General features: G+C 41.9%; 1 protein-coding gene and 1 pseudogene across 4 annotated transcripts in view; one reads left to right on the forward strand and one right to left on the reverse strand.

The window, feature by feature from the left end:
• LOC148011662 (uncharacterized) overlaps positions 1-23,583 on the reverse strand; it is a 66,426-nt gene that overhangs the window by 834 nt on the left and 42,009 nt on the right. For 2 of the 4 annotated variants that reach the window (XR_015689361.1, XM_087670644.1), the window contains 2 exons: positions 14,205-14,265; positions 61-125 (listed from right to left, as the gene is read on the reverse strand). Coding sequence is in view for 2 of the 4 variants with exons in the window: in XM_087670644.1 (XP_087526770.1) it covers positions 61-125; positions 14,205-14,265 (126 nt within the window). In the remaining 2 variants the exon portion in view is untranslated. The remainder of the gene's footprint in view (positions 1-60; positions 126-14,204; positions 14,266-23,583) is intronic. The other 2 variants (XR_015689362.1, XM_087670645.1) reach the window with 1 other exon arrangement.
• LOC148011663 (uncharacterized) lies at positions 9,907-11,355 on the forward strand (annotated as a pseudogene).

A 23,583-nucleotide genomic window follows, 5' to 3' on the forward strand; every position in this document is an offset into this window, starting at 1 on the left:
CTCTATATGTGATTTCAAAGTTATCTCACGTAAATTACAATTATATTAACTAACACTTACCGATCCCAGTTGCCTTCACCATCTGTTAGAACAAACTCCAGTCCTTCAGCTTCAACTTTGAGTATCTGCATGAATGGCAGAGAGCGAATGGACATCAAGACCATAAAATCCCTAGAAATCTGTTTGTTAATGCTTACCCATTAGATTGAAGCATAAAGTGACTTCTGTGCATTTAGAAGCCAAGCTCAGTAAATTACTGCATGTTCCCAAATGTGGCTGTGCTAAATGCCCTCTGCTATGCTATGCAGGCTCATAATATCCAGCTTGATGACAGTGTTCATTGCTCAGATTGAAAGAGGGAGCCTCCACATTGTGCTGCAATGGGGGAAGTGCATGCATCTGCAAGCCATGTATACCAAGCTATATATGCTCAGTGAGCACCCGAGCACTGTGTATCTCCATTTAATATGAACTACCTCAAAGATGTAAGTGCTAGTATAGGGTACTTATACTGTGGGGGGAGCTCCAATAACTATTGGCTGTATGTCATGTAATATAGATAACATTTTCCATGTGTTATCTGTTCCCAAAGCAAAGCGCACATAGGTGAAAAACACTTCTGAGAGTGAGAGAGAGAGAGAGAGAGAGAGAGAGAATATAGCTGATATATGTTGAGCTAAAAATTCATTACATATTTATTAGGGCTTTAAAACAGCCCCAAAATACCAAATTACCAAAAATTTCATCAAACGCAGAGTGGTTCTGGGAAGTGTGTGTCCCACATGTAAAACCCTAATCCTCCCATGTGCAGATTTCAGCCATCAGCCTTCTACTCAGTGGCTGTCTAGCCCACATGACTGCTGCCACGTCAACACCATTCTCTCCAGCACTTGGCATCTCCATCCTTGCCATCGCTATGTTGCATGGAGGCCTCACACTGCTGTGTTTTCAGCAGCCGGTTGTCGCCTGTAGTTTCCTCATCATCGACGCCTAGATCAGCTTGTGTTTACAGCTCCAGACTTGGCGATGAGCTGATCTCCAAGTAGCAACTGCATTTGCCTGCGTTTTTGCAGCTGCCGTGGCCACTTGCATCATCCTCCACTTCCTCTATTGTCGCCTCGGTCTCCTACCTTGATGATAAGTGCTTTGCAGTTTGTCACACTTCAATATCTTCCATTGGTGATTATAGCAGTCGGGATTTTTCTCTGGTGGACGTCACACTTCGAGACTCTGACACTCTTCAACTTTGCCCTTGAGCATTCTATACACTTTTACATTCATTTACAGCATTCATTCACTTCAAAGCTCTTCTTCTCTCTTTCTTTGTTTGTGTTTGTTTCTGTGTTTGAGTTTTGCATGTCACTGTCTAAGTCTTTGTGTTTCAATCCTGGTCGTCCTTTTCGTGTTTCATTAGTGTAAACCCTAGCATATCTTCACATGATATAAGAGTCGGTGCTCTTGTAAAGAGTATCCTTTGGATATTGGGGAGGCTTGGTTTTGTGCGAGGTACACAAATGACACGTAGCTGATTCATAATGTCTCAAACACCTCCTTCTTGGAATTCCATGATGTCTTATCAAGCTTCTCCATCATTGGAAGCCTTGAAGTAGCATTATGGACTTGGCCAGGAAGACAACACCCCACCTTCACCTTCACCTTCTTTTCTTTCTCCTATTCTAGATTTTAGTCACATGACAAAGGAGGAGTTTGAAGAGTGCTTGCACATCATGTATAGTTAAGTGTACATCCTCCTATCAACTTTGCTACTACCTTTGAAATTGTTGATGAGACCAATCACCTCTCCGATCATGGAGGACATATGGCATTTGAGATGACGGGTGATCCAAGTTCTTCATCTTAGTCAAGCACAATGTAAGGTTCATACAAAACCCCCACGCTATCATGGTAGTGACTTCTACCTTGCTCTTTCAGTCGGGGTGCTTCATCATCATCTTCATCTTCATCACGTATAGTTAAGTGTACATCCTCCTATCAACTTTGTTACTACCTTTGAAATTGTTGATGAGACCAATCACCTCTCTGATCATGGAGGACATATGGCATTTGAGATGACGGGTGATCCAAGTTCTTCATCTTAGTCAAGCACAATGTAAGGTTCATACAAAACCCCCACGCTATCATGGTAGTGACTTCTACCTTGCTCTTTCAGTCGGGGTGCTTCATCATCATCTTCATCTCTCATCATGGTCCTTGGCCTACATGGATCAACATCAGACTCCTCTTCCTCCGTCGACCTTAACGTCCAAGGTAGAGAGGAGTTTCTTACCATTTCTTTGTACTCTATAGGATTCAGCAATTGTCTTCGACATCGGTTTGCCTCCCCTATTGTACATTCTTCTTTGCATTGCATGATTTTGTTATCCTTGTAAAGGATGCTTGGAAAAGTGAACAATTTTTCCATGAGAGATATTGTCAAAGTGGCACTTGCTACATGTGCATTCTCATCATGTAGCCCACTACTCTATGCATCTCATTGTGAGGAGTACCCTTGGATAGATGTTGAGTTGTCTTCATCAATGATTCTTTACCACCCTACCACCACACCACCATACTTCATCACCCTTTCCCTCCTCATTGACACCCTCAAGTGATTGGGTTAGCTTGTTTATTTTGTAATGTGTTGAGTATTTATCGCAAACATGCACAAACTTCTCACAAAAAGTCTCTTTCTTAGAAATCTTCTCCTCTAGAGTTAGTACATTCAGATGTATGTCAAATGCCAAGATTATCTTTAGGGGGAAAAAAATATTTTGTTACCTTTGTCGATGATGCTACATGGAAAGTATGGATTTACCCTATTCGTAGCAAGGATGAAGTGCTTGACAAGTTTAAAAAATTATTGGCATTGGCTGAAAATCAGACAGATAAGACACTTAAGTGTCTTCGCTCTGACAATGACGGGGAATATCTGTCCAAAGCCTTTCAGGCATTTTGTGACAGCGAAGGGATAAAGAGGGAGCTCACTACTCCTCATAATCCACCCCAAAATGGAGTTGCAGAGCGTATGAATTGGACCATACAATATAAGGTCTGTACGATGCTGTCTCATGTTGTATTACCCCATGGTTTTTGGGCAGAGGCTGTTATGACAGCTATTCACTTGATTAATTGGTCACCAAATAGGTCTTTGGGGAGGGGTTTCCCAAGAAGCGTGGTCGGGCAAGCCACCTTCATATGCTCATCTGAAAGTGTTTGGCTGCGAGGCTTTTGTGCACATTCATTAAAAAAAATGCAGCAAACTTAAGCCAAAGTCCTGTAAATGCATTTTCCTAGGATATGGTGACTAGGGTGAAATGGGGTATAAATTGTGGGATCCCGAGAAAAGGAAAATAGTACACAACAATGGTGTTATCTTCTGGAAAGATCGCATGCACAAACAACCTGAAAAGACTGAGGAGGTCCGTAGGGTAGTATTCTGGGAAGAAATACCTTTTGGACAACAAAATGTGCCCGCTGTACAGCAGCAAATACCTGCTGTAAATGAACCTGTAAATGTAGGAAATGATGCTGGAAATGATCAACAAGCTATTGCCCTTGAAAATGAGCCATTACATGTGCAGGAACAGCCAGGACAGCAAGTTGTTAATGCTAATTTGTAGGCTGAAATGCCAGGACAGCATGCTGAAAATGAAAATTTACAAGAACAGCCAACAAACAATGACCATTGGGTTAGGAGATCGTCTAGGGCTACTAGACAACCTGACAGATTTGTTCCTAGTGCAATTAATGTGGCTAAGTATGTCATGTTGATACACTGTGGTGAACCGTCTTGCTTCAAGGAAGCAATGGACAGATAGAACAGCAAGAAATGGCATAAAGCCATGCTGTCAGAAATGGAATCTTTTGACAAAAAATGACACTTGGGACTTGGTGCAGTTGCCTAAAGGGCAGAAAACCCTTCCATGCAAATGGGTTTACAAAATGAAGGTCACTTCTGGTTCCTCACCAAAGTACAAAGCAAGATTGGTTGCAAAGGGATACAAACAGGAGCATGAAATTAACTTTGATGAGATTTTCTCTCCTATAGTCAAGATGACTACATTGAGAACCATTTTAGGCTTGGTTGCGGTTGAGGATATGGAGCTCGTACAGATGGATGTAAAAACTGTGTTTTTACATGGTGATCTGCATGAAGACATATATGTACAGCAACCTGAAGGGTTTGTTGAATAAGGGAAATAACAAATGGTATGTAAACTCAAAAGGAGTTTGTATGGGTTGAAACAAGCACCAAGAGAATGGTATCATAAGTTTGATATATTCATGCAGTCCCAAGGCTTTCATAGAAGTCAAGTGGATAACTGCTTGTACACCAAGAAGGCAGCAGATGGCAGCCTGATTATCTCGGTTTTGTATGTTGATGACATACTGATTGCTGGCAAGGATACTTATGCCTTGGATTCATTGAAGCAAAGTCTTCATGGCAGCTTTGACATGAAGGATCTATGTGATGCAAATCACATTCTTGGCATGCGAATACTCAAAGATAGATCTAAAGGTTTACTCTACCTATCCAGCAGGAGTATATCTCCAAAGTTTTGCAACGTTTCAATATGGAGGGGGGGAAAACAATTAGGGTTCCATTGCCTCCATATGTGAAACTCAGTGCAGAGGACAGCCCTACATCTGATGATGAGAAAGCTGAAATGGCCAAGATACCATATGCTTCAATTGTTGGCAGTTTGATGTATGCTATAGTTGCTACACGTCCTGACATTGCTTTTGCAGTGGGAGTGGTTAGCAGATATATAGCAACCCCTGGCAAGAAGCATTGGGATGCAATGAAAGGTATTATGAGATACCTCAAAGGCACGAAGGAATTGTGCATTTGCTTTGGAAAGCAAAAGGCATCTATTATTGGCTTTACGGATGCAGACTATACTGGTCATGCGGACTGCAGGAAGTCCACTTCTGGGTATGTGTTTATTTTCACAGGAGGAGCGATCTCTTGAATCTCCAAGCTACAAAAGTGTGTTGCATTGTCTACTACAGAGGCAGAGTATATAGCTGCCACTAAGGCATGCAATGAGGCTTTATGGCTTTCACGTCTGGTGGGAGAGCTTGGCATCACAGAATTATCTGTTCTCCATTGTGATAGTTAGAGTGCTATCATGCTAGCACGGAATCTTGTCTTTCATGCAAAGACAAAGCACATACAGGTGAAGTATCACTTCATTAGAGATATACTTGACAGCAAGAGCATTGAGCTTGTCAAAGTGCATACAAATGATTATCCTACAAACCTTATCACGAAGGGTCTTCCAGCAGAGCAGTTTGCTCATTGCCGACATATGATGGGAGTTGGATAGATATATTTATTTCAGCTTTGTACATACTTAGACTTAACTGATTCTTTTCTCCTCTTAAGGCACATTGCCTTTAGGTGGGAGGTTGTTGGGAATAAAGGGCTATCGTGCCTTTTATATGTGCACGGGTGTGAATACACCCTTAGCACATTGTACTTTCATACATATATCTATCTAAAACCTAAAGTGGTACACTCGTCATTGTACCGAAAAACGTGTTACACTCTACTCTACACACTCACACTCTCTCTGTCTCTCTATCGGAGCGTAAGGTCTGTCTGCCTCAATCTCAGTGCCTAATCGATTCCTTCATATTGTCCCCATAAGGCACTGTTACTTGAAAGGCCACAAACCATATCTATCTCTTTTTTTATTAAAGAAAAAAAAGTTTAGTGTAATTCCATCTGCTTTTGCAGATCTTGGTAGGCCACTAGGCAAACAACCAGCACCCTTTGTCCTATGCCTTAGCCTCTATGGGGTAATCACTTGGACTCTCTTGGTAAGATAATCATTGCCTTTGTAGTCTTGGTAGGTCACTAGGAAGCCAATGTGCACCCTTCGTCCAATAATCAAGATGCTTTGGGATGGGACACCTTGAGGTAAAACTGGGCTTGAGCTTTTCTTCTAGTCCCTTCTTGGCTAAAGTTTTAGGCCTAAGAGGGGGTGTTGAGCTAAAAATTCATTACATACTAATTAGCTCTTTAAAACAACCCCCAAAACAGTAGATTACCAAAAGTTTCATTAAATGGGGAGTAGTTTTGGAGAGTTTCTATGTCCCACATGCAAAACCCTAACTTGGGAGAATCCTTCGACATCTATCAAATGGACAAGCTGCCCACCATTGGAACCCAACCTTGTGTGCAGGTCTCTAAACCAACGTGCAAATTTCGGCCATTAGCCTTCCACTTAGTGGCTATCAACCCATGGGACCACTACCACTCTAGCACCTAGCGTCTCCATCCTTGTCGCTTTGTTGCTTGGAGACCTCATACTACTGCCTTTTCATCTACCGACTACCGCATACAATTTCCTCATCATCGACCCCTAGATCAGTTTGCATTTATAGCTCCAAAGTTGATGACATGCTGATCTCCACTTGGCGATTGCATCTACATGCGTTTTTGCAATTGGTTTGGCCACGTGCATCATCCTCACCCTCTGTTGTCACCTACGTCTCCTACTACCTTGGTGCTCAACATTTTGCAATTCCTCACACTTTGACATCTCTCACTGGTGATTATAGTACTTGATATCCCTCTTTGGTGGACATCACACTTCAACACTCTTCAACTCTGCCCTTCTGCACTCTGTACGCTCTTACATTTATTTATAGCATTTATTCACTTTTCTTCTCTCTCTCTCTCTCTCTCTCTCTCTGTGTTTGTGTTTGAGTTTTGAGTTTTGCATTTTAGGGTTTGGGTTTTGCATGTCACTAAGTCTTTATGTTTCAACCATCGTCATACTTTGTGTGTTTCCTCACTGCAAACCCTAGCATATCTTTCCACAAAATAATGTCCCACAAAGAGAGAAAGAGAGGCACCATCCCTAGAGCTATATGCAGATCTATGGGCCTCTAGGCTTGTGAGTATGCTGTTCTGTTCTTGCAATAGTGCACAAGGACAAGGCACAAAGAGAGAGAGAGAGAGAGAGAGAGAGAGAGAGACCCGCAACCCTATCATCATATCACGCTAGCCTCAATAGAAATCCAAGTCACTCTTGAGACCATACACAAGTTGCAAGCAAGCCTTGATAGAGTGCATTTGCTGTTGTGCCCTGCACACCCCCATGTATCAATTTGCACCCCCCTGCCCCATACACTATGAGAGAGAGAACAAGATAGGGCAATCTGTACAGGCTATGTAGTTCTACGCAGGCTGAAGCTTATCTTTATCATTAGCAAGTCGCATGTGGGGACTATATAGACCAAAAAAAGACATTGATAGTGCAAGAGAGGACCTGCAGACCGGCAATATTTCACGGAGAGCCCATTTTGTGTTGTGTGGCCTAAGGTGGAGATAGAGAAGGGAATACAGTGCTGTCAACCTAATCTGTAGCAAACAGGCCAGAGTTAAACACTGCTTTTATCAAGTAGGTGGTGGAGACTTTGGGGCTTGATTTGGATGTTGAGGAAGAGAAAGAAATGGTTTCTTGTATGGAGATGGTGGGCCCCCTGTGATCTGAGGTTCCGCCCGGTCCTGTGCAGCCACCAATTAAACACCACAAATACACCTTTGATGTTTTGATGGAAGAATCTGAAGAAGTACCACAAACTGACCATCAGGTGCGCTCCTATGCACAGGTCATGTTTGTCATTGAGGAATCTCAGGATCTAGACTAAGAGCACTTATTGGAGTTCGGCAATACTTTGTTGGGTGATTACATTTAACACAAACATGAATAATTATTTGATCAAGATTGAGATGATGGTTTAGATGCAACGATTGATAGAAATATGATGTTGGGTTCTTTCTCAACATCTTATGAAAGCCGGATCATCCTCTTCTTTATGGGCATGACATAATGTTCTCCGTACGATCCACACGGTACCATACCGTACATATCCGTACGTTAAAATGGGCCCTTTTTGGCCACCATGCTTGCGCGTTTTGCACCCTGCGTCCCGAGTCCCGCGTTCTGCTTGCCTTTAATCCCACGCGTTTCACCTGCCTGCGTGGCAATTTTTGGGGGGGGTGTGAAGCCTTGGATACTTTTACAGCTATGCACTCCCCCCCCCCCCCCCGCCCCCCCCCCCCGACCCTCCCAGCCCTCTTTGGATTCCATCCAATTGGCAGCCCTCTTTGACCGTCAACTCCTCTTTGACTGTTTGAACTTTGACCCTTCTCTCATCTACAAAAGGTGCTCCTCTCCTCCATGCTTCCACACCAATTCAACAAGCATTTACCATTCTCATCTTCCTCTCTTGGATCTTGAATGGACTTGTGATTTGTCATTCTCATCTCCCATTCCCTCTTTCCCGCACCCTATCAAAGTATTTGCCATTCTCAAATCTCATCTCCCATCCCCTCTATCCCGCACCCTATCAAAGCATTTGCCATTCTCATCTCCCATCCCCTCTCTCTCGCTCTTGCTCTTTCAACTTACCCCAACCCTCGGGCCTCTCAAGTCTCCCTCCCTTTCAACTTTCAAGACTCAAGTTTCAAGAGTCAAGACTCAAGCATCTCACTCTCCCTCTCTCTCTCTCTCCCCCTCTCCCTTGGGCCTCTTTATCCTTCAACGACATCATGACTTGTGAGAAGCACAAGGCCTTCAATTTGCACGTGATCCATGTGGGGAGGGACACAAAGAAGTCTAACTCCCACAATTGGACATGCAAGTATTGCGGGAAGTGCTATACAAGTGGTGCAACTCGGCTTCTCCAACATCTTTCCAAGACGAGGGGGCAAATTGCTCCATGCAAGGAGATCCCTCAAAACATCGCGGAGGAGATTCTCGCCAAGATGAGAGGGGGATCCACAAGAGGAGGAAGTGGCTTATCGGCACCAACTCCTATGCCTACTAACGAGGAAGTATCAAATGTGGGTGTATCTTCAACCGATGCAGAAGAGGCCTCTACCATTGGTTGTGGGGGCTCCACATCCACATCTAGCTCCGGTAAAAGACAAAGAGTGGAGGCTCATGCGGTGCTGGAGAGACAATCCTCTCTCTCAAGCTCCCAGTCGTGCGTGGATCGGTTGCCTTTCTTAGAGAAAGGCAACGACTTGCAGACATTAAAATTGCACGCACGGTGATTGAGTACAATCTTGCATTCAATGTCCTAAAGCAAGAGCAATGAAAGAAGATGGTAAAAGCCATTGCCAATGTGGATCCATGTAAAGAATGGACAGGTGTCACATACAACAACATGAAGATGAAAAAGATTGATAAAGAGGAGAGAATTGATAGAGCCCTTGATCCTATTCAGGCCGCATGGATAAAATATGGTTGCTCCATTCTCACCGACAGATGGAGTGATCGTAAGAAACGGGGCATCATCAACATACTCATCTCATGTCCACTCGGCGCTTACTTTTCGCGGGCCGTAGATACTGGCAAAGGGGGAGGAAAACGACGAGTGCATTCATCTACCACCACATTCGACAAGCTATCATTGAGATATACATTGTCTTTTAAATTTGTTTCACTTTCTTTCATTATGATAATTGATTTATGCATAACTATCTATCTCCCTCTTTTTGATTCTCTCTTTCTCCCCGAGCCCCAAGGCCCCCAACCCCCATCTCTCTTTATTCTTGAATCTTGAAAGTTGAAACTTGAAAGGCTCAACTCTCTCTTTCTCTCTCTAACATCCAAGTATTGTTAGTATACTTGTAATTTGTAAATTGTGGTTGTAGATGGACCCCTCAAATGTGGTGCAAGTTGTTACCGATAATGCATTGAATTGTCAGCACATGGGCCGTTTGCTTGAGGCCAAGTTTCCCACAATTCTGTAGACTCCATGTGAAGTCATTGTTTGGACTTGCTCATGAAGGACATTGGGAAGCTCAAGTGGGTGAAGAAAGTGGTCCGCAAAGCTACATCAATTGTTACCTTTTTCACGGTAAAGGTAAAGGTGCTTGCGATGTATCATGAGCATAGCACACTAGAGTTGAAGAAGTCTTCTTCAACTCGCTTTGCTTACATCTGGTTATCACTGGAGCGCCTTTATGAGGTGCAGTCCGCCTGGTGTCCACTCTATGGAATGAGTGGGATGAGCATAAGACACAGGAGGCCAAAGCCATACAGTGCTTGTGCCTTAATGAGCAGTTTTGGCAAAAAGTCGGTGCCGTTGTCATTGTTGTGACTCCCTTTTATAGGGTGTTACGTATGAGTGATTGAGAGGGGTCCACCATGGGCCTTCTCATTCACTTCTTTAGAGCGGCATTGGTGGAGGCACATGCTTGTACAATGATCGCATAAACACAACATACACATGTTTTAGAGATAGCAAAGAGGAAATGGGCATGGATGCATAAGCCCATCCATGGTTTTGCCGCATTAGTGCATCCGGCCTACAAGTTGCCGACAATCATGGATGATAGAGAGTTCCGTTCGTACCAGCTTGCTTATTTGACTGGTGTGGTCCCTGTGGATGACCACAATGCAGTGCTGGAGAAGCTAGGATGCTATGCAGATCAGAGAGGGCATGTGGCTTTTATTTCTCCCACTTGTTGGAGGAGAGAGTCACTTGTGAAGCCTTTATTTTGGTGGCAAAACTTTGGATACGCATTGGAGACCCTTTAGCCCTTAGCCATGAGGGTCCTTGCCTAGGATTGCTCTAGGAGTGCATGTGAGAAAAACTAGAGTGCCTATTCTCTCATTCACTCAAAGATTCGCAATCGACTTAGCACACGACAGTTAGAGTGGCTAGTCTATTGCCGCACTAACTTACGCATGATGAGGGCTATGATGAGCATGAGTAGTCCAAAGCAAGTAAAGTTTAAACACTAACCATAAAATTTAAAATTTGTTGTTTTAATCTTTGAACTTTGAAGTTTATACTTTACAATTTAGACTTTAGCATTTACAATCTTAGTTGTATCACTACATTGTGTAGATCAATGTTGATACATTCAAGTTGACGAGCGACACTCTTCCGTATATACATCAAGAGGTGGATGAGGAGATGATTTTTGTAGAGCTCTATAGAGAGCTGAAAGCAGCAGATACTCGTGACACTTGCAACCAGTGTGCTCGCCGGCGAGGAATTCGAGTAGGTGGTACCAAGGGCATGGTCATTCGATGCCCTCCATCATCGAGGAGGGGTGGTTCGAGTGGCTTGCAAACATATGTAAGGCGGGGCTCTAGTAGCTCACATCCTATGCCTCATGATGGCATCCCCCCCTTGCCTACACAACCGCCACCTAGGGAGTCATCATTTGATGATGATGATGGTAACCTCATCAGTGAAGATGAGTATGAGTGTGTCTCATCATCCAATGCCGAGGAGTCATCTTCAGACTCTCTTGATGACCACTCAAATGGTTCTGATGATGATGATGATAATGATGATGGTAATGTCTCATCGTAGATTCATAGGTCTCTCTCTTTTTTGTATCAGATATACTAGACTGTACACTGTAGTTGTATCACATGTTTTGTGCATCCCATGCAACCGCGATAGTCATCCACATATATTCATCTTATTTTATAATGAAATGGCTATTTTCACTTTAAACATGTATTCTATGATCTATCATTTAATGATTTATGGTTTTTGTTATTTAAAAATCATCTTAATTTTTTTCGTACTAATATCATACCGTATCGTACCTTTCATACCTAACAACTATGCGGCATGATCCCAATGCTTTCATGGATCCACCAATGGCTCAATTCAATGCTATTGGGTGACTATGTGAAGGTAATTTTTATGGAACCACGGGGCTTTTCTAAAGTAATGCTCAAATCGACAATGCTTCGTGACAACCTCCTAGCAAAGGTACCTTTGTTCTTTGATCAATGCCTTGTTCATGTGGTACCGTGGAGACCGATGGCTGACTTTCAGCATCCACTCCAACAAGAATGCCTGGTTTGGGTGGAAGTGGAGGCATGCCCTACTATGTATTGACCTTTACTAAAGGAAGCTATGGTAGCTATTGGTACGATCTTGGTGCCTCCTAGCTTGAGGGCCATGAATCATACCCACACATGTATACTGTGGGATACTACTTGAAAGAGGCCTGACTAGTTAAGGCTAAACTGTTCTAGAATGCTATCTTTGCATTTTCGTTTGAAATGGGGCACTTTTGCCAAGCATGGTTTCTCTTATGGACAGCTGGGGCATTTTATGGCTCAATTCTTGGGACAAAAGGTAACTCCAAAGGCGGGAATTCCACTAACTGTGGAGGAAAATCTCATGGTTGAAAGCCTTCAAGATGATGAGGCTCCAACATCCATAAATAAAGACAAGGGGAAAAAGCCTATACAACTCAAGATCAACCAGAACAAGGTTGGATAGATGTTCGCTCTAAAAGAAGCAAAAAGATTAATGTGGATATCTCGGTTGCTGAGTGACCCTGCCTAAGACTCCTTGTGTACCTATGTGCAACGTAAGGATAAGCAGCCCATGGTGCATACATTTGTTGATATGGTCTCTTTTCCCCCTCAAAATGCTTCTATTGTGAAAACCCCTATGGATCATGTCAAAGTTCCTCCAAGTATACTTGCCTTTGACACACATGGTAAGGTGATCACTCCATGAGATCATCATTATTCACAATTGTCCTAAAGACAGGGAATGATCCCTTCACCTCTAAATCGACAAATCAACATTTGAACTCATTTGCAGTATTGGCTAACTTCTTGGATGAGGGAATTCTTGAGCTATTAGCAAAAAAAGTTAAATCAAGGCATAACCAGCCTCGGCCTTAATTTTAATTCCTGATTACATATAAAAATTGCTAATTACATATAAAAATTGCTACTTGGAATGTGCGTGGCATTTGCTCACACAGTAAGCAACATGACATGTGACACATCTTGCACAAAAATCAATGGGACGTCTTGTGTGCCTTTGAACACGAGTTATGGTGAAGCATGAAAGTTCGTGGATTGTCATGGTTTTCGTCTATTTTATGATAGGTGCTCTGCACAACATTACTCTCATGTGCTCATGGTGGTTCATGAGAGATTTCAACTGGTCCTTGTCAAAAATGATGTTCATGGCCGCTTTGTGGTGATTGAAATTTTGCTTGATAGGGAGGTCTTGTGGCTGGTTGGTCTCTATGCTCCAAATGATCCCTTGCCTAGATATGATCTACGGGATTGATTGACAGCCTCTTCGACAATTGGCAAACTTGGTTTCCTAATGGGAGATTTCAATATATGTGTGGATTCATCGCAATCTAAGTCTGAGCACTCAATGATGGATGCTCCTAAGATTTAGGTTTGGCAAGAGTTCACATTGAATGTTCTTAAACAAGACCTTTGGTCCCAGCTGCATCCATCGGATCCGGAATTCACCTTTTAATCGGCACAGTATACGACTACATGGTCGTGGTCTAGACTGGAACATATGTATGTCATGCATGATGATGCCTTTTTGCAAGAGATCCTCGATATGCAAGTGCTGCAACAATATGCCTTATTGGATAATTTTCCTTGGCAATTTGAGATGCTCATCATGTCCCGAAGACAAAAGACACCTTGATTAAGAATCCCATTACCACTAGCCCGGTATGTGGATGAGATTACATATGAGGGTGATTGCACAACACATGGGTGGCCTACAAGCCCTTGAGTCCCTTTTCTAAGACCATCTTGAATGTCCATAGATAGAGTCATATCTATGGTTTGCAATCATCAGCACTACGTTCAGCTCCTAGCACAATCAAAAGTTCAAAAATCACTGGAAGAACATGCACATGCCATATCAGATCAAATAGTCAACCAGCTAACTTTCAGCCATGCTCAGCCGATCTTCATGTTCATGAGCTCCGGCTCAGATAATGTAGTGCGTTTTTCTTTGACCATCGTCATGTCATAATCGCCTAGCCTACTGATGTATCCTGAATAAAGAAGTTGGAAATGTGAGTTTACTGATTTGGGCTTCAGAGGAACCTAATGTGAGTTTACTGAATATCAAAAGATTAGATAGTGGAATAGCTCAAAACATATGTGCTCAGTGCCTCCAGAATATTTGAGCTCGAATGGCATTACGAGTATAAAGAAGGGTAGAATGGCACCAAAAGGCAATGCAACACCACTACAAATGCATATGTAGATGCAAGGCCCTTGTAGATTCTAGGTTTTCAATGAATATGCAAGTAACAAACACAAAATTCCTATATAACATCTCAGTCATCTATTCTTGCTTACCCCAATTATTCAACAAAAGCAATCCACCATATCATATGAATTAGAAATGAATTATCAAACCTTGTAGGATCTTCCCTTTGAGTACACTTGCTCCATTAGTATGCCAGGAATTTCCGTCCATCTACAATAATGCCACCAACTTCCGTGCATCACATACTTTTTGAAACCAGATTCTACAAATCTATTACTTGTGTTGGCATCCAAATATTACCCATATTTTTATGAAGATTAAAAATTTTATTCATGGCATTCCTCTTCAAACTGGCACATTAAAATTTCTTTCACTCTATAGTAAATTCACTTCTCATGTATAAAGATGAAACTCGGCACCCATACAACTAGCTCAAAGTAATGGTCTAAATGTTATATACTTCAACAGAAAGAGACGAACAGTAGTTGCACACTAGAATCCATATTTAAAAACACCAGATAGACCTAGAACTGTCAGGTCCTTCAAGGAGAAATTTTTCTAAGGATGTACCAAGTTAAGGTTGGCCAGCACGATGTCACAAACAATCTAAGAGCTTGAACGTAGAGAGGATAGAGAGCTTGGGGGTAAAGAGGGTGGAGATTTGAGGCAGTAGGAGGTAGAGAGATTGAGAGTAGAGAGCTTGAAAGTTTGAAATAGTCACCCCAATGTTTAACCCCAAATAGTCACAAATGGGCACGTTAAAATGGTCAAACAGTTTGGATTGAATGCCATTGTATAGCATCAGACTAGTCATACTAGATAGGATGGATTGGAGTAGTCTATCTGTTTGTCGGACGTGCATAACTATGCCGTCCAGCCAGAAAATTCCCATGGATGGCATATTGCCCAAAACCCTAGAACGAATGATTTTGTGCTAACATGTCACTAAAGTCCATACTTGGGAAGTGAAACCCTAGACCTATCTAGCAATGGGGAAAGAAATAAATCGATGAACAAGTGATAGGACTCTTGTAGTATAAAGACACATCTACCACTAGAAATCCTGTGACAACACAACATTACCCAAAGGAGAGAAGCCTCCATAAAAGCATTCCCCTGGTAAGGAAGAATGAATCAATCACCCATCTCTAATCCTCAACCATCTTATGAGAAACCTAATTGGCTTAGCGTTCCAAGAAATCATCGGAGCACACAAATGCCTAGTCTCACCATGGGAATGAAGGCTGAAGTGAAAGCCTCCATAAAAACATTCCCTTGGTAACGACAAATGAATCAATCACTCATCTCTAATCCTCAACCATCTTATGAGAAACCTAATTGGCTTATCGTTCCAAGAAATCATTGGAGCACACAAATGCCAAGTCCCACCATGGGAATGAAGGCTGAAGTGAAAGCAAAGGAAAATGCCACTAAAATTGTTTCTCCAAGTTCGACCAAATCAGCATGAGACCTCAAGCAACCCGAAAGCATTGACCAATATCGTCTGAAAAGAAAAACTCCAAAATTAACCAGGAAGGACAGCATCTCATATTCCATGTGCTTATCAAGCTAGTCAAGCAACTTGGGTGTGGCCAAAACCTCATCTTGCTATGAGTTAGCCTCCTTTCTAGAGTCAGGAGGATGCCAAGAACTGGAGTGAAGGATCTCCTACCAAGAAGCAATCACGTGTGAAAGAAGAAAAGACTATGGCGTTTTGACTACGTGAGTTGAATTCAAAATATGCGACCATGAGGTCTCGATTCTAATGCAACCATGTGAGATACCAATTTCCTTGATAAAGTCCATCACAATGCTGACCCAAGGATGATGCTCCTCATATCAGGACTGTAATACAACCAACCACAAAGGTGTCATATGAATCTTAGCACCAACAAGACAACACCACCCAAACACTTTGGCACGATAACATGTTGCCAAGAGACCCATATTTGACCCAAATGATTTCCCACCTTTTTCCATAGCATAAAACAGATGGGCTGCACCAATTCTTGCAATAACTTTTATGTCCGAGGCAGCAAAGGCGAGAAATAGGAGATCATACTTTTATCATCACCATCTGTGCAACTTTGAGTCACACATGTACAGATCAGCCCTCAGATTTCCAATACATAAACTTGTCAATGGGATAGCCTAAGTGTCTAGTGATCTCTCACTAAGAAACAATCCCACACACCCTACAAATCCCAAGCATGCGGGTCTCTCTTTGTACAAAAAATGAGAATGGACTTTTGTGCATTCATATTGAGGCCCTAGGTCAAACCAAAGAGTCACCAAATAGCCATTACTCTATCCAAAGTGCCCCAAAAGCTTAGTCCCACTAGGCAGAGCCAAATCAAGATTTCACCATCAATCACCAACTTCTCTAGCAAAGGCAGAGCATTAGATGAGTCACCAACACAAACAACAAAGGATTAAGGGGGCATCCTTGATGAAGGGACTAAACCAAAGTAATCTATTCAGTTACATCCCTATTACGTGATGTGTGCCACTCCATCAAATCTAATTAAAGAAGTCATATTAGGGCCATCCATGGAAGGCATCAATTGTCGAATAAAGGACAAGCTAACATAAGCTTTTTCAATATCAAATTGAATCATAACAACCTTCTAACTAGAATCTTCAGCATAATCTATCCCCAATTGAACATTCATATTCTGTCCCTTAATGACACCATATTGCCATGGGATCCAACCTACACACGAGAAACAACATAAGCCATATCCACAAATAAAAGGGATTGAACATCAAACTCACCTCCCAACCATAGAGCCAAATGGACTCACCCTCGAGCATAGGAGCTAGCAGCACTCTAAGTCACGACTACATCCCAAGGGTTGGCATTCCATACCTCCAACCCACACCATCCTAGTGTCTGGATGCATCGACCAACAAGCCAAGATCCCTAGAGTAGTGATCACGCAATTTATACACAATAGAGCCTTGAGTCCTATGAATAGGACTTGGCTGCCCTGACCCCGAAGTGCCCTTAGTGCATTCACACTAAGTCACACTTCATGACCACTATAACCAATGCTACTAGCACCCATCTAGATGTTCAAGGATATAAGAGTTCCCTCCTTATGAAGGATTGTTATCCTCAACAATATCCTCAAGGACAAAGTGGGAAAAATGACTCTTCAACAGACATACCAACTCCCAAGTAGCCTCTACACAGTTTTTTTTACTTGACCAAATACTTGGGATAAATGGTCAAACATGATCTTTTAGTCCTAACGTCAAGAACCAATTTGGGTTGTTCGAGAGAACTATATCGAGTGGTGTCCTTGAACCACGAGACTTCCTCAATCAAAACAATTAGTTCACCTTATCCCAATCCTTCTTTCAAATGACTAATGTGGAACACAAGGTAAACTCATCCAAATGTGCCACCGTGTGAGGCTCCCAATGAAGAAAAGGGAGAAATAATGCTATACAAAATGGGTAAAACCTCTTACATCATTCCATCACTATGAGCCTTATATAGGAAAAGCTACAAGATTAGCTTAAGGCTAAACACCATCGCTTTTTCTGATACATGTTTACGTAGAAGGCATCTTTGTGGAGTCCGTTGCACATGGCTCTTTCCTTTGGTTAAGGGATTCCTTTAGCTCCATTTCGCTTGGTATCTTCCTTTGTGTTGACTCATCCATCCACTTGTATGTACCCATATCTCTCATTTTGCATAAGCACAGTACATGTGCCTCTAACATTAATCTTCTCATACCCCCGCTTGTTACCCTCTAAACGAAATTCACATGAGGATGTAGGTTTCACTTTTTCACTGGTCCCCCCCTTGATGCTAACTAGGGCTCTAGCTTTTAGTTACAATCAAAAGAAATGAGGGCTCCCCTCCTTAGTGCTTGCAAGGTTACTGGCTCAAGCAATGTCATTATTGTGCAAGCAAATACAATTTAGAAAAGAAGTTCAAAATTTTTCTTTGCCTAAACATACTTAGCACTTCTCCATACTGCTACTTCATTGCTTCTTGGTCTTCATTATTTTATTAATGCTTGATTTTGCGACAATACTTGGCCCTTGTTTCTCTTGTGCTGCAACATTTAATGTTTTCATTCTTGTTGTTGGTTTTTTATTGTTTATTGTCAGCCCATGAAGTGCATCGTATATGTAAAGACTACTATTTTGGGAAGTTCTTACCAATACAGCATTCTTTATCCATGGGCAATGTCCTATTCTGAACAATTGGATGCTTTTCATTCCTTTCTTTTTTTTTTTTTGGAGAGAGAGAGTTTGTTCAAATGCTTTTGACTTTACCCTCTCATATACCCATTTGAATCACAGTTGTGCCATTTCAACTCCTTGCACATGAATTTACTTTGTAGCAAGAAATGTGTGACTTTGAGGATAAGGAGCCTGTGGCATCATATTCTTCTTCTTACTCTCATATTTATTCTTCTTTATGGATGATAAAGATGGGAGACTTACACACATGACACAACAAGTCTTCTTCATCATCAATCCTCTTGTCGTCTTCTTCTCTTTAATTGTGTCACTTCTCTCCTTCCAATGAGTGAGTTGCACATCTTGAGGCTGACACTCATAGAGAACATTCCACTAGTAGTATTCAAAGGTCTTCCTTGAACACTTGTCAAAGCCACCTGTTCTGACTGCGCCCAACTAAGTGTGGAGGAACAAGATAGTTTACTTGGCCAGTTTAAAGCACGAGTTTTATCAATTATTCTTGGGGCAAAACAGCAAGGTAGCATGAAAGCCATTCCACAAGCCTAGAGCCCATATTTTTACCACCTCTCTCGATACATGGCACGCATACACTACCTCACTCTACCAAGTGCCTGAATAGTCTCCTCTCCCTCAACCACCAGAGAGTACATCCACCTCCTCCACCATCTTGAACAAACAACATGCCATTGACAGACTCTAACATTGTCAAGCACAAGAGCATGATGGACTAGTAGCATAGCACTTCTCACATGCGAGGCACATGTTGTCGCCGCTCCTAGGGTCCCTTGCTAGTTGGTCAAGCAGTACTATAGTACCAATCTTGAAAGTTGGAGATCATATGTTGCCCACTAACTATAGGGATATCATGGTTGACCACATGCTAGCCAAGCTTTAGGGATACATACTAGAGCATGAGTAGCGAAAATGGGTAGAGATGCACCAATATCAACCACGTGGATAGGCGGGGTTCAAGAGAGGCTATTCTACTCTTGACCAAATCCTCAAACTTCAAGCTATAATTGAGGAGGATAGAGCACATGGGAGATGACTTTATTGCTACTTTGTGGATTCTCACAAAGCATTCAACACAATGCCACAAGCCATGCTCATACAAAGGCTATAAAAATTGGCCCTACTAAGGTTCTAGCATTGTATAAGGGAGTCATTGGATATGTGCAAGCTTCAAGAGGGATGTTGAAGGAGATCTCAGCACTATTGAAGCATGACTGACCACTCTCACTTACTCTAAAAAAACTATACAATGATGAGATTTTGAGATTATGAGATGGACTTAGCCTTGGGGGAAGTATTGACACCCCTATCTCAAAGGGGTTGTAGCACCACATAGATGCATTGCATGTCTTTTTCTAGGATAGAGACCTCACGATGAACCTTGAGAAGACAAGGTCATGTTGTTTAATATCTCCAACAAGTGGATCAGACGATCAATGCCTCAATTTACATATGATGGGGAGATTGTGGAGCTGATTTAGAGATATGTCTATTTGGGGATTACTTTTGCAGGCTGAGATTCACTGTGAGAAGAGCAATTGAGTATAGACTAACCTTAGGCTATGTGGCATTAGAACCAAGGAGAACCTTGTCTGCACATACAGTTCTAGCAATCAAACCTTAGACAAGCCTCTACCATAGGAGAAAGGGAACCACAGTGGAGGAGTCACCACCAAATAGAGGAGCATAGTCACAAGTGATGAGGGATATGGACGGGGATGTAAAAGGGACGGCTAAGACTAGGGGATCGGGACGACATTAAAAATTCAAATATATTTTATTTATTTATTTATTGAATATTCCTTAGCTTTGAAATTCAAAATATGCATCATCAAAGCAACATTCAAAGGTGCAACTTCAATAACTGTAGCTAAGCTTGGAACTCTCTTCTTGCAATATGCAAAGAATTATGTCCAAGAAAGAGTGGACTAGGCTCAATACTCAAACCGCCAAAAGAACATCAACTCTCAAAGGGCCTTGAAATAGTCTCAATAGACAAGGACCTAGTTGTTTGAAGGACTTGAAACAATCTTAGTAGATAAGGCTACAGCACTCAAATAGTTCTAAATGTTGTACTAGAATATGCATTACATGTAGAAGTAGCGTCTTGAATAGCCCCAAAAATGCTTGATTAATGAAAACCTTAAAATGGGGAGAGCTTCAAGGTCCCAAGACTTTCTATAAATAGGTAGACTACCCCCCATTCACCCTAATCTCGTTTTTGCAGGTTTCAAGCCCTATTGCTTCGCTGCCCACATTCCATTGGCGGAGGACATCTAAATCAAGGCTACCCAATACTGTCTACATCCATCCAACACCTGTTTCCAACCTCTACCTCGCAGCTTGTACCACTTCTTGTCATTTTACTACAGTATTGTACTACAATATTTTACAAATGCGCTCCACTACGGCGTTTTACTACAGTGTTTTACTATGATATTTTATTGTTGTTATTGCTTTGCCTGTCGCCGATACAACATCTACTACTGCATTTGCTGCTGCCAAACATCTTCGAAGGCTACCTTGCTGCAATTCGAGATCCGTCAAGAGTACCACATACACTCCAGCTCATTACCAATGTCTCAGTCTTGGAGACACAAGACTTCAAGGTACAGTTTTCATTCTCTGCACGGTTTGTTTATTGCATGAGCATTTTACATTCAGCATTCATTCATTAATTCATTCATGTTTCACTGTGTTCATTGTCATTGAGTTACCCCAACCCTAATAGTGTTCTATTGCATTTATGCTTTGTTGTACACTTTCATTGATGTTTTTGCATCACTGTATTTCTTCACATGGTATCAAAGCAAGGTTCTCTTAGACAAAACCTCAGCCTTTTATTTGAAAGCCCTTCCCAAGAAGCATGAACAATAAGAAGTCAAGATGACTTCGAACACATATTCACCACATCATGATGCTTCCAAGCCTAGCACATCGAGACAGGAGACGGAGCGGGTCTCACAACTTTCTCCTTCAACTTCCAACATGGCTGGAGAGTCTTCAAACTACCATGAAGTTCATAGACCAAACAAAATCTCACAAGCCGAATATGACGTTCTCTTTGACAAAACCTCAAGCCTTTAATCTAAAAACCCTTCGCAAGAAGCAAGAACAACAAGAAGGCAAGATGACTTCGAATACATCTTCACCGCACCATGATGCTCCCGAACCTAGAACATCGAGACAGGAGACAAAGTGGGCCTCATAACTTGCTCCTCCAACTTTCAACATGGCTGAAGAGTTTTCAGACTACCATCGAGTCCACAAACAATGTGAGATCTCATGAGCCGAATACTATCTCATCCTCATGTATCGAGCTCAACAATAGATTGAAGGTAATTTTGAGTTTTCCCCTTTAGATTCAGTGCACTGGTCTAATGATTTTGCAGGAAGAACAAAAGCTCTATACACAACTACCATCTTGATGTGGAAATTGGCATGGAGCACAAACCATTTTCCTCTCTACACCTTCATCTCCATTGCTACCTCTTGCTTCTCTTCCATACACATCTCCACCTTCATTCACTCCTATGTTAAGTATGCAAATAAATATTTCTCAATCTTTTGGATTTGCTTCTACTTTTCTGCAAGATATTGGTGATGCTTAGGATGAAGGAACTCTTCACACCAAGTATTGTTTCATAAGCCCTAAAGAAGATAGGTTTTACCATTTGAACTCAAGAAAAGGTAACCGAAAGTTACAAGATTCCTCACTGAGTGCTCCTCCTCCGTCTTTTCCTTCAACTTTTACATCTCATGATCAATCTAACTTTATCGAATCATCATTTGCATTTAATGGACAAAAGAAACCTAATTTATTTCCCACAACTACACCCATCACAAACTCATTTAATCTCGCACCCATGCCACCCACTAGATCCGATGCACCTTCCTTTCAGCCTCCCTTAACTGCACATTTCATGTCTTCATACATCACACCGGGGGCACACACACTTTCAGGTTTGGAGGAATCTTAGCTTTTTTTGTTCCTTTAGATCCCGAAAAACGACCAAAAGCTATCCAATCTTGGTTGGCCTTTCCAAGCCATCAAAAAATCAAAAAAATTTGAAATTGATTTTTATGGCTTGGGAATACCACCCAGCCCTTACCAAGTGTGGATCCATTGATACCACAATTTGTCTCTATGGCATTACCTAGTAAACCTTCTCGTCATTTTGTTGTGCCCTAGCTGATAGTTGGCCACGGCTTGCATATGCTGGTGCCTCCACCTCCACCGGCACTTTATAAACATATTCATGTTCCAGTGCCTCCGTATCAATCGGTACCCATTAGACATTTTCAGCCTATTTATACCTACCCACATCCTCCACCTCCTACATATCCACCTCCACCTCCTTCTCCTATCCATCCTATTCCACTTATCCAACACCTCACGGTTCTTCCTCATCAACCAAACATGCCTTTAATAACAAGACTAGTTTTTATGGGTCAAACTTCACTACTTGGTCAAACCTGATGAGACATATCCTTAACTCATAGAACCTATGGGATATTGTACAGGGGATTGAAACCCCAACATGATCCCGCACTAGTTCCATACCAAATTGTCTACTCATGGAAGGCTAGAAATGCCTCCGCTATTGTCAAGTTGATGTAGGATCTGTTATGTGAATTTCATTCATAGCTTCAAGATTTTGACTTAGCATCCAAGTGTTGGGTAAACGTAACTAACCACTATGTAGCTCAAGATAGAGCCTATCGCATCAATTTGGATCATGAGCTCAAAAAATTTATAGTCACTAAGTGGGATGACTTAAAAGTCAAGTTTGCTCAGAATCGCCATCGTCTCACCAAGTTCTCTACCATGGAGGATCCTATGTCCTCAAATGATCAATCACAATGTTTCTTAATAAGCTGCCAAGAAAATACTTCCATTTTGTGCAACAAGTTCACAATCCACTAAACCCACATTCTATGAATTTAAGTGTCAACCACTACATTACGCTTGGTTGTTCGATCAATTTCATTGTATGCACTCTATAGAGGGGGCTCTTGTTGCTTCCTCTCAGAAGGGGTAGCAAGTAAAGGATAAGCAAAATCAAAACTCCAATCAAAATTAAAAATAAAACCAAAATCAAAAATAAAATCAAGCTAGTGAGACCCAAGGAAACGCCCAATCATCTCTAAAACCCAAGTGTCAGAATGTACCAAAGAAAAATCAGTATTGTCAACATTGTCAAATGATCGGCCACTTTCACAATGAGTATCAATCAAAGGCAAAAGACACAACATCAAAAGCTAAGACTCTAACCCTCGCCTCTCAATCCAGCA

This window comes from Lygodium microphyllum, chromosome 28, assembly GCF_053477565.2.
Source record: "Lygodium microphyllum isolate KBCC chromosome 28, Lygodium_microphyllum_v1.1.10, whole genome shotgun sequence".
Lineage (NCBI taxonomy): Eukaryota > Viridiplantae > Streptophyta > Polypodiopsida > Schizaeales > Lygodiaceae > Lygodium > Lygodium microphyllum.